Source organism: Biomphalaria glabrata, chromosome 4, assembly GCF_947242115.1.
Source record: "Biomphalaria glabrata chromosome 4, xgBioGlab47.1, whole genome shotgun sequence".
NCBI classification, from domain to species: Eukaryota; Metazoa; Mollusca; class Gastropoda; family Planorbidae; genus Biomphalaria; species Biomphalaria glabrata.
This window is the reverse complement of record NC_074714.1, coordinates 48,501,474-48,515,568: the sequence shown is the minus strand read 5'-3', so window position 1 is coordinate 48,515,568 and position 14,095 is coordinate 48,501,474. Positions and strand designations below refer to the sequence as shown.

At 37.6% G+C, this 14,095-nt stretch overlaps 1 protein-coding gene across 2 annotated transcripts in view; it reads left to right on the top strand.

Moving 5' to 3' along the window:
- The window catches only part of LOC106079919 (uncharacterized), an 84,976-nt gene that overhangs the window by 28,850 nt on the left and 42,031 nt on the right, over nt 1–14,095 (top strand). Inside the window, exon 2 of one of the 2 annotated variants that reach the window (XM_056028003.1) lies at nt 2,742–2,924. The exons of the other annotated variant lie outside the window; for it this stretch is intronic. Within the exon in view, the coding sequence (XP_055883978.1) occupies nt 2,919–2,924 (6 nt within the window). The 5' untranslated portion in view covers nt 2,742–2,918. The remainder of the gene's footprint in view (nt 1–2,741; nt 2,925–14,095) is intronic. 2 annotated transcript variants of the gene reach the window in all.

Sequence of the window (14,095 nt, the reverse complement as noted above, 5' to 3'; positions counted from 1 at the left end):
GATCTGGATGGGCTCAAAAGACGCCCTAAAGATATAACCCGGTCTTCATTAGGGATTGAACCAAGGACCTTCGCTTTACTACTCGGCCATCGCGACTCTAGACCAATGGTAGCAAGAAATAAATAGACATAGATGATCTTAAGATCATCGTGATCAGCTATTTAATTAACAAGGGAAAAAAAATATTGCTGGACCTAGGGCCTTTCAGAGTATGGGAGCAGCCATCATAATTTTCCCCCGGAAGTTTCTAGCAGTGACGTGAAATAATAAACAAGGGAAGTTACTCTGGCCGTCCAGGCGAGATAACTCGTTGTGATAACATCAATCATTTTTTTAGGGAAATTCCTATTTCTATGCTTCCCCACTCCTAAAAAAAAAAATAAAAAATAAAAAAAAATGGCCGGGGGGGGGGTTTACAAGATGAGAGTTTATGAGTGATAGTAAAGATTTTCAGGCCATGGGTTGGCGTGGTTTATCGATTGATTTTTTTAGTTGGTCGAGAATGGGTCCTGGTCCAGGAGAGCTGATGTATTGATAAGAACGTGCTGGAGGAAGGTGAAAGGCACTTAGGGAGGGAGGGGGGGGGCACTGGGCGCACTCTCATAACACATGGAGATACAACAAAGTGATAGTTGGAAAAATGGATCAAAACATTGAAAAGCACGAACGCTTTTTCAGTAAGACAAGTCAAAGTATTGACCTCACAGTGCAGGGAAAATAGTCACTTAATCATGGCAGTGTTATAGATTGAGACGCTTGGTATGGCGTAATTGATACGAATCGTATCTGCGGACGCAAGTTAAGCGACATAGTATCCAAGCCTGGCCGGGGGATTGGTAAATAACTTTTTAAATCCAGAACGACGATATCCCCCATTAGAACCACTAACTATATAAGTGAGTTATACACAATAGTCCAAGTAGAGATTTTCACTAGTAAGGAAAAGACGTCAAGAACAGAGAATTGAACTCCGCCTTTGTCAAATAAATAAAATAGAATTGAATTCTTATGTCAACACCACGCGGCAGTTGATCTTCGTATCCTTTATTGCCAATATATTAAGTTTCCAAATTTTTGCAAAGCTTATATTTCACTCTTGTCTGTCTGGTCAAAAGTTTGTACACGTTATTTCTCCCACATCCAATCTTGGATCAACATGAAATTTTGCACAATTATTTCGTATACCTGACATAACAAGAATCAGTTTAAAAAAAAATAATTAACCAATTAGTTAATTGGCCATTAATTATTTTGATTGATATCGAACAAGGGGAAGAAGTGATACTTGACAGTTTGGGTGGTGTTACGTGGTGTAAATGTGGAACGGTGCGAATGCGTGTTGAAAGGAGAGGAGAACCAAAATGGAGGAATATATACAAAATAGTGTTGACAGTGTTAATTATTATTATTATGGCTTTAAGCATGCTCAGATCGCTTTGGTCCAATCTCAGTTGTGGACCAGTGGGGGGGGGGGGTGAAGGGGTATCTAGGAGAAGGTTTTCCGTGCTGTCTTTAAGCGCTCAGTAAACACAACGCTGCTCGAGTCGGGTGTCGAACCTCGAACCCCCTTCATAGGTAGCCAAGCCAAGCTAAGTTCAAGCGCACTTAACCTCTCGACCACTCTTCCAATTATGATTAAAGTGTTCATAAACTATGATTTTCTCTTTTTTGTTTTGTGTTAGTGTATCGCTAAAGAGTCTCATCACATTTAAAAGACGTAACAAGTGGTCTAAGTTTTTGAGTTCGTCTCCTTGAGGAGGCTTGAGCCCTGGGTTTGAACTCAAGTCGTACAAACATTGAAAACATTGCATTCAAAAAGCGATCACGGAAACATTGAGACAGATTTGTCATCCCCCCCCCCCCTTTTTTAGTTTTCCCAACTGGTCCAGACGTGATAGGCTCGTAGCGTTTGGAAAAAAACTAAATGCATGCAATAGCGCTAAACAAAAACATTTGGTAAAAAATATTTCTAATCGCAAAGATTTATAAATGTTAGTCTGGAACAGTTACAAATCTAATTACACGAATTAATTGATACAATTACACAAATTATAAACATTATTTTAAAATATTATTTTCTTCTTTTACAAATAAGTTTTAAGCTATAAAAAAAAAAGACAGCAGAGGAATGATTTATTTCAAGCTAAAATCTCACACAATCAGATCCCAATTGGTTCGGTTCCGAATTAATTCGATTAGATCTGATTTGTTCCGATCCTATGTCAAGTTTTAAAATTTGCACAGAGTAGTAAAGCTGGTCAGTTGGGTTGATTGAACGTAGCAGTTGAAAGTAAGGTGCCCGTGCTAAGTAACACACATTTGAATTATTAAAGATGAATAAAAACTAATAATATAATATATACACATATATTGTTGTTGTTGTTAATTTTATTAAAGGAGATTCTTCTGGGTAAAAATCAATTAATTAATTTGATTACTATTTCTCCAATTCATCTAATTTCTCTTTGTAAAATTTCAGTCTCTTCTGTTGTTCATATTTCTATTTATTATCATATCGTCCACAAATAGTCTTAACTTTTGTTCCTGAACTTATGCAATTGGATGGGTCATTTATGTAAATCACTAAACCAGTAGTACTAGTAGGCCTAAGATTGTAACATCTAAAACACGAGCCCTTGCATTATCTCGTGTTCTGTAATTGAGTGTTTGAAATCTGTGTGAATTTGTCCTGATGAATGGTCTTGTAAACTGCCTGATTGTACATTACTGATTTGTTCCAGACACGAAGACTTTTGACAATGTCGTAGACCTCACTGTTTGCCGGACAGCTGGATGACCTGATGAATGACTTGGTGGATCTAGACTAGAGTCGGATGACGTAATAATTGCCCTGGTGGAGTATAGAATAGGGAGAGTCTGAAGTTTTGATTTATTAAGGGAGGAACCTCTAGTTAACTATGGAGGTGAGTTTGACCGTTGAATGAAAGATAAGCATGTCTGTCTGTCTGTCTGTCTATATAGTGTTAAGCTCCTCCACGGTGATGAGTGCTATCATGTCATTCGTCACTAAGTTAAACTTTACTCCCCCCCCCCACCCCTATTCCCGAAAAAAATAACTAAATCCTACTCATGTCATAACAATAGCTATCTATATCGATGTGAGCTGCGCTAGCCTGGGCACAAAGCTAAACATGTCCTAAATGAGAATGTAAGAATTCAACTTAAAAAAACTTTCAGCTCTATCTTTAGATTTTGCAGCTTTTTAAAATCAAACTCTTATCACTTTGAAAGAAAAATCAGATAAGAATCTTTTCTTCGTCTTATCCCCCTCTAATTGCATTTCCACAAAACTTCTTAAATTTCCCAATATAGAAACAAGAAAGCATGTAATTTTATGTGTAGTAATCTGTTTCTGACTTAATCAATATATATATATATATATATTTAAGTATGTATGTATGTATGTATGTATGTATGTATGTATGTATGTATGTATGTGTGTGTGTGTGTGTGTGTGCGTGTGTGTGTGTTTCAAATGTCTCTGACTTTATTTTCATGTCACTTTTGTTAATCTTAGCTCAATCACAAAATACTTAGCTAATGAGAACCAATAAGGGTTATTTAGTTTGACTAGTTATAGTGACTTCGAGGATTGTTAATTTTATTGCTTTGAATTGATTCACACATGGTAGTTATTTCAATTCAGATGTACTAGTATTTCTTTCAGAATTAAAATCATTATCATTTTATCGAACTAAAGTCTACTTTAAAAAAAGTATTGATGTCTGATCATTTTTAAAGAGCTCTGATTTGACCCTACGTCATCGCGTTCTCGAAAGCATTCGCACTTTGTAGAACAATTGAAATATAGGACGAGTGCATTGAGGGGTGTAACTTTCGGTACAAATCAATCATTACATAAGAATCTTGTGTGTAAATCGTGTTCACGCTATCCTGCACTTGTAAAGAGTCTTATAAGACTTTGTCATTTTGAAATGCGAATGAACAAATTTACATTCTAATGTTGGTTTTGCAACACGGTGGTGGAGTAACACAATGCTTTTACAAAAAAAAATCTAATGTTGACTTTTATTGATAAAGAAAGTTTATTCTTAAAGTGTGAGCAACAAGGGACGAAGAAGGTCTTATCTTATCTTATCTTATCTTATATAATACAGACGTTACTTCAAAAAAGAAGATGATTACGTCCTACGCGTCATGCATTTAGACATGCATATTAACCAATGACTTAAATTCTGCCAAGTCACTGGTTTTCCTGGCTAGCTCAGGCAACACATTCCATGCTCTAATAGCACTAGGGAAGAAGGAGTATTTGTACAAATTTGTCCTAGCATATGGGACGAGGAATGTGCCTTTATCTTTGTGTCTTTCAGAGTATTTTATTAAATTTTGTTTTTGTATTTGAAGATTATGGTTCAGTGTTTTATGTATTATTGCTACTTTACTTTTGAGCCTTCTGTCCTGAAGGCTTTCTAAATTTAGTGATTTTACTAAAGGTGTTACTCTAGTCAAATGTGAATATTCGTTTGTTATGAATCGCACTGCTCTATTTTGTGTCTGTTCTAGTTTCTTAATGTTTTCTTGAGTTGAGGGGTCCCAAACAGAGGATGCATATTCTATTATTGGCCTAACCAAGGTTAAATAACATTTTAGTTTTATGTTCTTATTTGATTTATAGAAATTTCTTTTAATAAATCCTAATGCTTTGTTTGATTTTTTTGTAGTTTCATCAATATGTGGATTCCATGACAGTTTTTCATTTATTTTAACACCTAGGTATTTTGCGTTTTTAGTCTGTGTTACTGGTTTGCCATGAATAAGATAAGAGGAATTAATTTGATTTAGTTTTTTTGTTACTCTTAACAACTGACATTTTTCTGGGTGGAAAGACATGCTCCAATTTGATTCCCATTTCTGTAATTCATCTAATTCTCTTTGTAAAATATCTGTGTCTTGTGTTGTTTTTATTGTTCTATATATTATGCAATCGTCTGCAAATAATCTGACTTTTGTTCCTGAAGTAATGCAATTTGGTAAATCATTTATGTAAATTAAAAATAGTAGTGGACCCAAGACTGTTCCTTGAGGTACACCTGAGTTTACTGTTATCGGTGTTGATTTAGAGCCATTTATTATTACAGTTTGTTCTCTCCCTATCAGAAAATCTTTAATCCACTGATGCAGTGGACCATTAATGCCGAAATATTTTAATTTTTTAAGCAAACTATGGTGGTGAACTTTGTCAAAAGCCTTAGAAAAATCTAGTAAGATAGCATCTATTTGTTCACTATTATCTAAACCTTTTGAAAAATCATCAATTAGTCCTATTAGTTGTGTTTCACATGATCTATATTTCCTAAAGCCATGTTGGTATGGTGTGAGGACATTATGTTTGTCTAAGTGGTTTATGATGTTGCTACATATTATGTGTTCTAGGATTTTACATGTGATGCTGGTAAGTGATACTGGTCTGTAGTTTCCTGGGTCAGATTTTTCTCCTTTTTTAAATAGGGGGGTGACATTAGCTTCTTTCCAGTCCTTTGGTACTCTGCCCTGGTTAAGTGAAGCCTGAAAGAGTATTTTGAACACTGGGGCTAGCTCATTACTTAGTTCTTTGAGTAATCTAGCTGGAATACCATCAGGTCCAGAAGCTTTATTTGGTTTGGTGTTGGCTAATAGTTTTTGAATTCCATTTTCTTGTACTACTATATCTTCTATGTTGTCTACTTGGTTCAAATTCAGTAATATGTCTTTGTCTCCTGGGGCTGAGAATGCTGATGCAAAGTATTTGTTTAGAATGTTTGCTTTAGTTTCATTATCATTATGTATTATGTTATGTTCATCTTTTAATGGCGCTACGCCTGTTGTTTCCATTTTCTTAGACTTAATGTATGACCATAGGTTTTTGTTGTTGTCTTTAGATATTACATTGTTTATGTATTCACTCTGCAGCTGTCTGCTTACTTTTTGGGTTAAGTGTTTAATTTTTGTATACTTTTTGTAAACTCTTTCTGCATTAGTTTCTTTAAATTTTCTATATAGGTTTTCCTTCTGTTTACAAAGCTTCTTTAGTCTATTATTATACCAGCATTTATTTATTTTGTTTGATGTGTATTTAGTTGGTATTTGATTTTCTATAATCCTTTTAAGATGGTTTTTAATGAAATTCCAGAGGTCATCGACTGGTTGGTTAATGTCTTTTTCTAATAAGAATGTTTGTTGAAAGTTTAATGCAGCTTGGTGTAGTTGTGTTAGGTTACATTTATTCCAGAGTAAGATTTTTCTTTTGGGTTTTGTATTGGCTACTGCTTTTATCTGACTGTGTATTTTTATGATCTCATGGTCTGATAGACCAGGGATAATATCATAATCAACTACTAATCCAGGTCTGTTGGTTAAGAAGAGATCTAATGTGTTGTTTAATCTAGTTGGCTTTTTAATGATTTGATCTAAACTTAGGTTGTGTAAAGTTTCTATGAAAAGCTCATTTATTCTGCCTAGAATACAAAGCACCCTAAAGCTTAAGCTTTGTAATTAAAGGCATTAGAGAGAGGAGGAAAAAGAAGAGATTAAGAACCCTTCATTTGATGACGTCATCTTGGCTCCGTTGTTTCATTTGAGTAGCTCTGATAATCATTTACTAGCAAAATAAAATCTTTTACATGTTTCGGATGTTCCTTCAGAGTTGAAGATAATTACTTCCAAGTCCAAACCTCCCGCAGGACGACGGGGGATGGGAGCGGGCAGGGTTTGAACCCGGGACCATCGATAAATCTGAACGACAGTCCAGCGCGCAAGAGAGATTTATGTTATATGGTAACGTACAAGCTAATTATTCCAGTAGTTCGCGGAACACCTATTCCGATGTGTTCCGCGGTACACAGTTTGAGAAACACTGCCATAGAACAATTACGCCTGGGTTATTCCTAATTTGTTTTTCAATTCTAGTTGGCCCGGCAGACAGCAATTAGGAACACGGCTTTCCTGGGGGGAGATAGGGTTAGCAACAGCTTCTTTAATGAAACATGAATGATGACAAACAAAGGGCGGACAGAAGAAAAGAAAAAAGATCTTAGGAGGTGGAGATCTAGAACTTTGAATTGATGGGGGACACTTCACCAAGTCTGTACAAGATCATATTGACGTTTAATATAGTTCATACTAGTGTTATTAACAATATAATTTGGAGTGTTGTTTCCCTTGTTTTGATGATCCCAAGACATTTCTGTATCAAAAGTAAAAGTTTAGTACCCGTTTCGGACCTTGCAATCTTTAGGACAGATGATGTAAAGGTCATTTGTTTCTATTGCTAACTGTTAACGAGGGTGTCGTCTGCTATTACTTTCCCCAAATAATATCATTTACTCGTTAAAAGCGTCCTAAAATTCATGAAATATAAAATCTTATTCTGTACCGAGTTTTCGAACCCGAAACATCTAGTAAGCCAAGTGCTTTACAGCACAGCCAAACAAATTATTGACCTAGTATTATTTTCACTAAAATCATTAGGCCTACTTTTAGGAGTGAAATGAGAATGTGTTCAGACTTTAAAAATCATTGCAAGGCGTCACTATGCCAACAATCAACAAAACCAACAGGATGGCTGCCTGGTCTTGTGATATGCACTCTGGGCTGTTGTCGCCTCGATGGTCAAGGGTTTGAATCCTACCCACCGCCTTCCCCCGCCGTTCTGCGGAAAGTTTGGGCCAGGATGTTTTAATTTTCAATTCTGAAGGAACATCCGAACCATGTACAAAAATAATTTGACTTCATCGTCCTAGAAGTCAGTAGAAACTGTCTGTCTACACAGTAAACTGAAATGTATTATTAGAGCACATGCCTCGAATCTTTGAGTGAGAAAATGTGGAAGCATGTTTCGTAACCTTAGTGCCAAAACATTTACAAAGAAAACGACAAAAAACAAAACGTATCTGTTGTCGACTGTCGTTGACTTGTAGCACCAAACTGCTGGTAGACAACTAAACCGTCCGTTGACATAATTTAACTTATAAAACTTGATATAACTTGAAAAAACTTCTATTGTGAACGAAACTAAATAGCATTTGTTTTTTTAGGATATAGATGAATTCAACTTGAGATAAAATGTTCTAAATGTAATAGACTTAAGTAATAATATAAAACAGTATTCTGGACAAAATTTGACTTACTACAAATAACACGTCTATTCAGTCTGGCGTTCTGGAGTCGTTTGTCCTAACTAAGACCGCTGACGACAATGCCACTTATCTTGCATCATTCACAACCAATCGCTAACGTCTTCCCACCGTATCTCTCATGAGGGTGGTTCTGGTTTTAGTTTTGTCGCACCGGTCACCATAGAAACACATACACATCACACTCCTCGACATTATCGTAATGATCTTTCTGTGGTGTATCAGTGACGTCCTGTGCGTGACTTTGTATGTGAGAGTCCTGAGAGTGGTGTGTGTCCGCGTGTCTATGTGTGTGTGTGTGTAGTGTGTCCGCGTGTGTGTGAGTAGTGTGTCCGCGTGTGTGTGTTTACAGTCCCGCTAAATTAGATAAAGAAAACGAAATCTTATTTGGCATGGCTCAGTCTAGACCAAGAACCAACGTCCCCCCCCCCTTTTCCCCCTAATTATATGTATTGGCGGCACTGCGTATCCCAGAGTGCACCTGTCAGAGATGCTTTACTGTTTTATCTCACTCGTTTGTTATTGCTATATGTAAGATACATAAACTGTATAGCAGTGTGTTAGCAGGTGCGAACATGTAAACTGAGAATTGATATAGGTAGATGGTGTTTCATACTTTCTGCCATCAATCAGCCCTAGACTTGTAGTAGAACTTCTACGCAGCGTCAAATCATCAAGTTTCTTGTTTCGTAACATTAATAATGTATGGCATATCAGTTTCTCATATTTCATATTTCCAAGCAATAACGTCAGTCAGTCCTCGTCTGCAGTAGAGTTCATGTAAACACACACACACAATGTCTAGTGATCAGAATTTGTACTTTCTAACTCTATCCTGTTGTTTATCGCACTTTATGGAAAGGATCTCTAGTGAAATACTTAACACTACCTTTTGTAATGTTTATCAAAACAATATGAATCACATAGGATATTTACTTTACTGTTTATCTTAGTGATACCAAACTTAGGCCCGCAGGCCATATCTGGCCCGTGCTCTCCTTGCTCACTTCTACCTAAAATGTTTTATGAGATCGCAAGGACCGGTTCCATTGGATACTTCTGTTGATTTGGTGCTGACGTGGCCGTAACAAATAGGTCGGAAATGTTTGTGGCTCTCGGACCCCCAAAAAACGTTTGAGCGTCTTGGGTTTATCCGAGACCAATCGCTACAGAAGGCCTGAACACTGAACTGCGACGTCACAACCTGTGGGCAGTTAAGACCAATAGCTCGTTGCCACGTCACATGTCAGACCTGCGAAAGCCGCAACGAGCCATTGGTTTAAACTTCCCACAGGTTGTGACGTCGGAAGTCAGTGTTGAGGCATTCTGTAACGATCGGTCTTGGTTTATCTTGTGTAAGAAAGATGGACAAATATTTCATATGGTTAATGTCGACATTTTTTTTACCTATTTTTTTAAAAACGAAATCTATTTATAAAACTCTCTTGCAGTAATGCATGATTATTAGTAAGCGTGGATAGATCGGAATGTATCAAAGGATGTGAGCTCAAGCCCTGATTAAGAATAAGAATTTTAAATTTGTGAGTAAAGAGTTGAGTTGTAGATTGCTGGGCGCCAAACGTAAGCACCGGAAGTCTTTTTTCCAAATACACACACACAAGCACAGCAAACTTTAGATAAGAGCGGCTTGATCCGGCACCTTCCGGTCACGGAGGTCACGGTTGATCATGATCAAGTATCACAGAAACTATCCATGCAATCAACAGATTCTACTCAGAAGACAAAAGAATGGAGCAAGACGGTTGACAGATCGTGTGTGATGCCCCAGCGGTTCAGCAGTCTAAAGGATAGGTGAAGGTGATTTTTAGTGTTTATAAGTAGTTGGCGGTTATACATGCACTATTCGCCTTATTTAGGTTGCCACAAGTATTGTAACTCAAATGTAGACCAAATAAAGATCAAATTTAAAAATCATCATTTTTACGAAATATTTAAAACAAAAGTTGTTTGTATTGCGCAATAAATAGTATTGGCTTTGGAGATAACTTTAAGAACAAGTTGTTGTTTTTTTAAAGATGAAACTAGACACCAACTAACACAATTTTTATTTAACTGTACTCTTGTTTAAAATTATCTTTAATAATAGATGGTCTTAGGCTTTAGTGTTCGTCTTGGATGTCAGCATTGCCTCTGGAGATCTCGACTTCTGGAGATGGTGATCAAATATTCATATTCAAAATTAGAACACTAAGAAGATTTGGGATTTGATGAGAGAGACAGACAGACAGACAGACAGACAGCGTATTGTGAAACACATCGAGGGAATGAAAATGGATACTGGTATGAAACTTGAGAGTAGAGCTGACGAAAGATTTGATGATGTACAGAGGGAACAGAAACAGACAGAACAAGAGAGATGGAGGAGATAGCTATAGGTGATGGAGAGATAAAGTGAGAGATGCTGGAGAGACAGAGAGAGATAGGAGGTAGCTATAGATGATGGAGAGATACAGAGATAGGAGATAGCTATAGATGATGGAGAGATGCAGTGAGAGTAGATAGAGAGACAGAGAGAGAGTAGATAGAGAGACAGAGAGAGATATAGGAGATAGCTATAGATGATGGAGAGATGCAGTGAGAGTAGATAGAGAGACAGAGAGAGATAGGAGATAGCTATAGATGATGGAGAGATACAGTGAGAGTAGATAGAGAGACAGAGAGAGATAGGAGGTAGCTATAGATGATGGAGAGATGCAGTGAGAGTAGATAGAGAGACAGAGAGAGATAGGAGGTAGCTATAGATGATGGAGAGATGCAGTGAGAGTAGATAGAGAGACAGAGAGAGATAGGAGATAGCTATAGATGATGGCGAGATGCAGTGAGAGTAGATAGAGAGACAGAGAGAGATAGGAGATAGCTATAGATGATGGAGAGATGCAGTGAGAGTAGATAGAGAGACAGAGAGAGAGTAGATAGAGAGACAGAGAGAGATATAGGAGATAGCTATAGATGATCGAGAGATACAGTGAGAGTAGATAGAGAGACAGAGAGAGATAGGAGATAGCTATAGATGATGGAGAGATACAGTGAGAGTAGATAGAGAGACAGAGAGAGATATAGGAGATAGCTATAGATGATGGAGAGATGCAGTGAGAGTAGATAGAGAGACAGAGAGAGATAGAGGAGATAGCTATAGATGATGGAGAGATGCAGTGAGAGTAGATAGAGAGACAGAGAGATATAGAGGATATAGCTATAGATGATGGAGAGATAAAGTGAGAGTAGATAGAGAGACAGAGAGAGATAGAAGATAGCTATAGATGATGGAGAGATGCAGTGAGAGTAGATAGAGAGACAGAGAGAGATAGGAGGTAGCTATAGATGATGTCGAGATGCAGTGAGAGTAGATAGAGAGACAGAGAGAGATAGGAGGTAGCTATAGATGATGGCGAGATGCAGTGAGAGTAGATAGAGAGACAGAGAGAGATATAGGAGATAGCTATAGATGATGGAGAGATGCAGTGAGAGTAGATAGAGAGACAGAGAGAGATAGAGGAGATAGCTATAGATGATGGAGAGATGCAGTGAGAGTAGATAGAGAGACAGAGAGAGATAGAGGAGATAGCTATAGACGATGGAGAGTAAAGTGAGAGTAGATAGAGAGACAGAGAGAGATAGAGGAGATACCTATAGAGGATGGAGAAACAGTGAGAGTAGATAGAGAGACAGAGAGAGATAGGAGATAGCTATAGATGATGGAGAGATGCAGTGAGAGTAGATAGAGAGACAGAGAGAGATAGAGGAGGTAGCTATAGATGATGGAGAGATGCAGTGAGAGTAGATAGAGAGACAGAGAGATATAGGAGATAGCTATAGATGATGGAGAGATGCAGTGAGAGTAGATAGAGAGACAGAGAGAGATAGGAGGTAGCTATAGATGATGGAGAGATGCAGTGAGAGTAGATAGAGAGACAGAGAGAGATAGAGGAGATAGCTATAGATGATGGCGAGATAAAGTGAGAGTAGATAGAGAGACAGAGAGAGATAGGAGATAGCTATGGATGATGGAGAGATGCAGTGAGAGTAGATAGAGAGACAGAGAGAGATAGAGGAGGTAGCTATAGATGATGGAGAGATAAAGTGAGAGATGATAGAGAGACAGAGAGAGATAGGAGGTAGCTATAGATGATCGAGAGATACAGTGAGAGTAGATAGAGAGACAGAGAGAGATAGGAGATAGCTATAGATGATGGCGAGATGCAGTGAGAGTAGATAGAGAGACAGAGAGAGATAGAGGAGATAGCTATAGATGATGGAGAGATAAAGTGAGAGTAGATAGAGAGACAGAGAGAGATAGAGGAGATAGCTATAGATGTATGGAGAGATAAAGACAGAGTAGATAGAGAGACAGAGAGAGATAGGAGATAGCTATAGATGATGGAGAGATAAAGTGAGAGTAGATAGAGAGAAAAAGAGAGATAGGGGATAGCTATAGGTAATGGAGAGATAAAGTGAGTGTAGATAGAGAGAGAGAGATATGAGATAGCTATAGGTAATGGAGACATACAGTGAGAATAGATAGAGAGATAGGAGATAGCTATAGAAGATGGAGAGATAAAGTGAGAGTAGATAGAGAGATAGCGATAGGAGTTAGAGAGGAGAGACATAGAGAAATAATAGATAGAGATAGATACATGATAAAGAGTAAAGGTATATAAGTTATATGATAGAAAGACAGAGAGAGAAAGAAAGAAACAATGAGAGAGAGAGAGAGAGAGAGGGGAAATAGAGAGACAGACAGAGATAGGTGATATAGCGATAAAGAAAGAGAGATACGAGATAGAGAGTCAGAGAAAGAGGTTGTATATAGAGAAACAGAGAGAGAGAAAGTGATAAGTACTTAGAAGGAATTAAATCAAGCGGTGATACATTCAGTAAATCTACAAGATAAAAAGTAAGTGTGGTGCGAAATTCTAAAATAAATAATGCAACAAAAATTCAATTGACTATTTTAGCATAAGAATATAGGATTAATCTTATAGTTAGCTTCACACCATCTAACTCAGCAGTCTACAAGTCTTTTAATTTTAGAAAGTGAACATTGAAAAAAATTAGTGAATTCAAAAACACAAAAAAAGTATTGAAAATATTTTTCTAGTACAAATAAGCCCATTCGTACACGCTCATACAAATATCTCATACAAATACACAATGACACACACACGCACACATACTTAAAAATACACAATGACACACACACCTACATACTTAGCGATACACAATGACACACACACGCACACATAAATACTTAGCGATACACAATGACACACACACACGCACACATACATACTTAGCGATACACAATGACGTCAAAAAGTTTAATGGCTTCAGTCCGTCGTCAGTGATTGTCATGGTGACAGCTGTCAGGAGAAAATGAAAGGAAAAAAAATTCTGAGGGTTTCCAGTGAACACAGCAGACTCCACCCTTGGTGACAGATTCAGTTAGGGTTCCATTAACATCACACACACACACACACGGGTGCACATACACACGAAAGTAGTTTTTCCCTTTTAAAGTAAAGAAGAATACAATCCAATTCCCTTTTCAGTTCATGGGACAGAAGATGTAAAGTTCCTCTGTTCCATGGGGAATGTACATGCTTTAGTTAATCACAGTAACTTGGTCTTTGTTATTACAAAGCTTGTTGGTTGGTAATACATTTGACATGTTTCGAATGTTCCTTCAGAGCTGGAGTTACTTCCTAGTCCACATCTTCAGCTGGAATATGCGGGGGCGGGGGGGGGGGGGATGGCTGGCCGTGTATGAACCCAGGACCATTCACAAGTCCGAACAGACAGTCCAGCGCTCACACCACAGGACCAGGCAGCTACTCTTTCCATATAAACTCACTCCTTCTGTCAGCATCTATGTCTGGCAGGATTATTTTACACCTTTTTTTATCCCCATTTCCCATTCT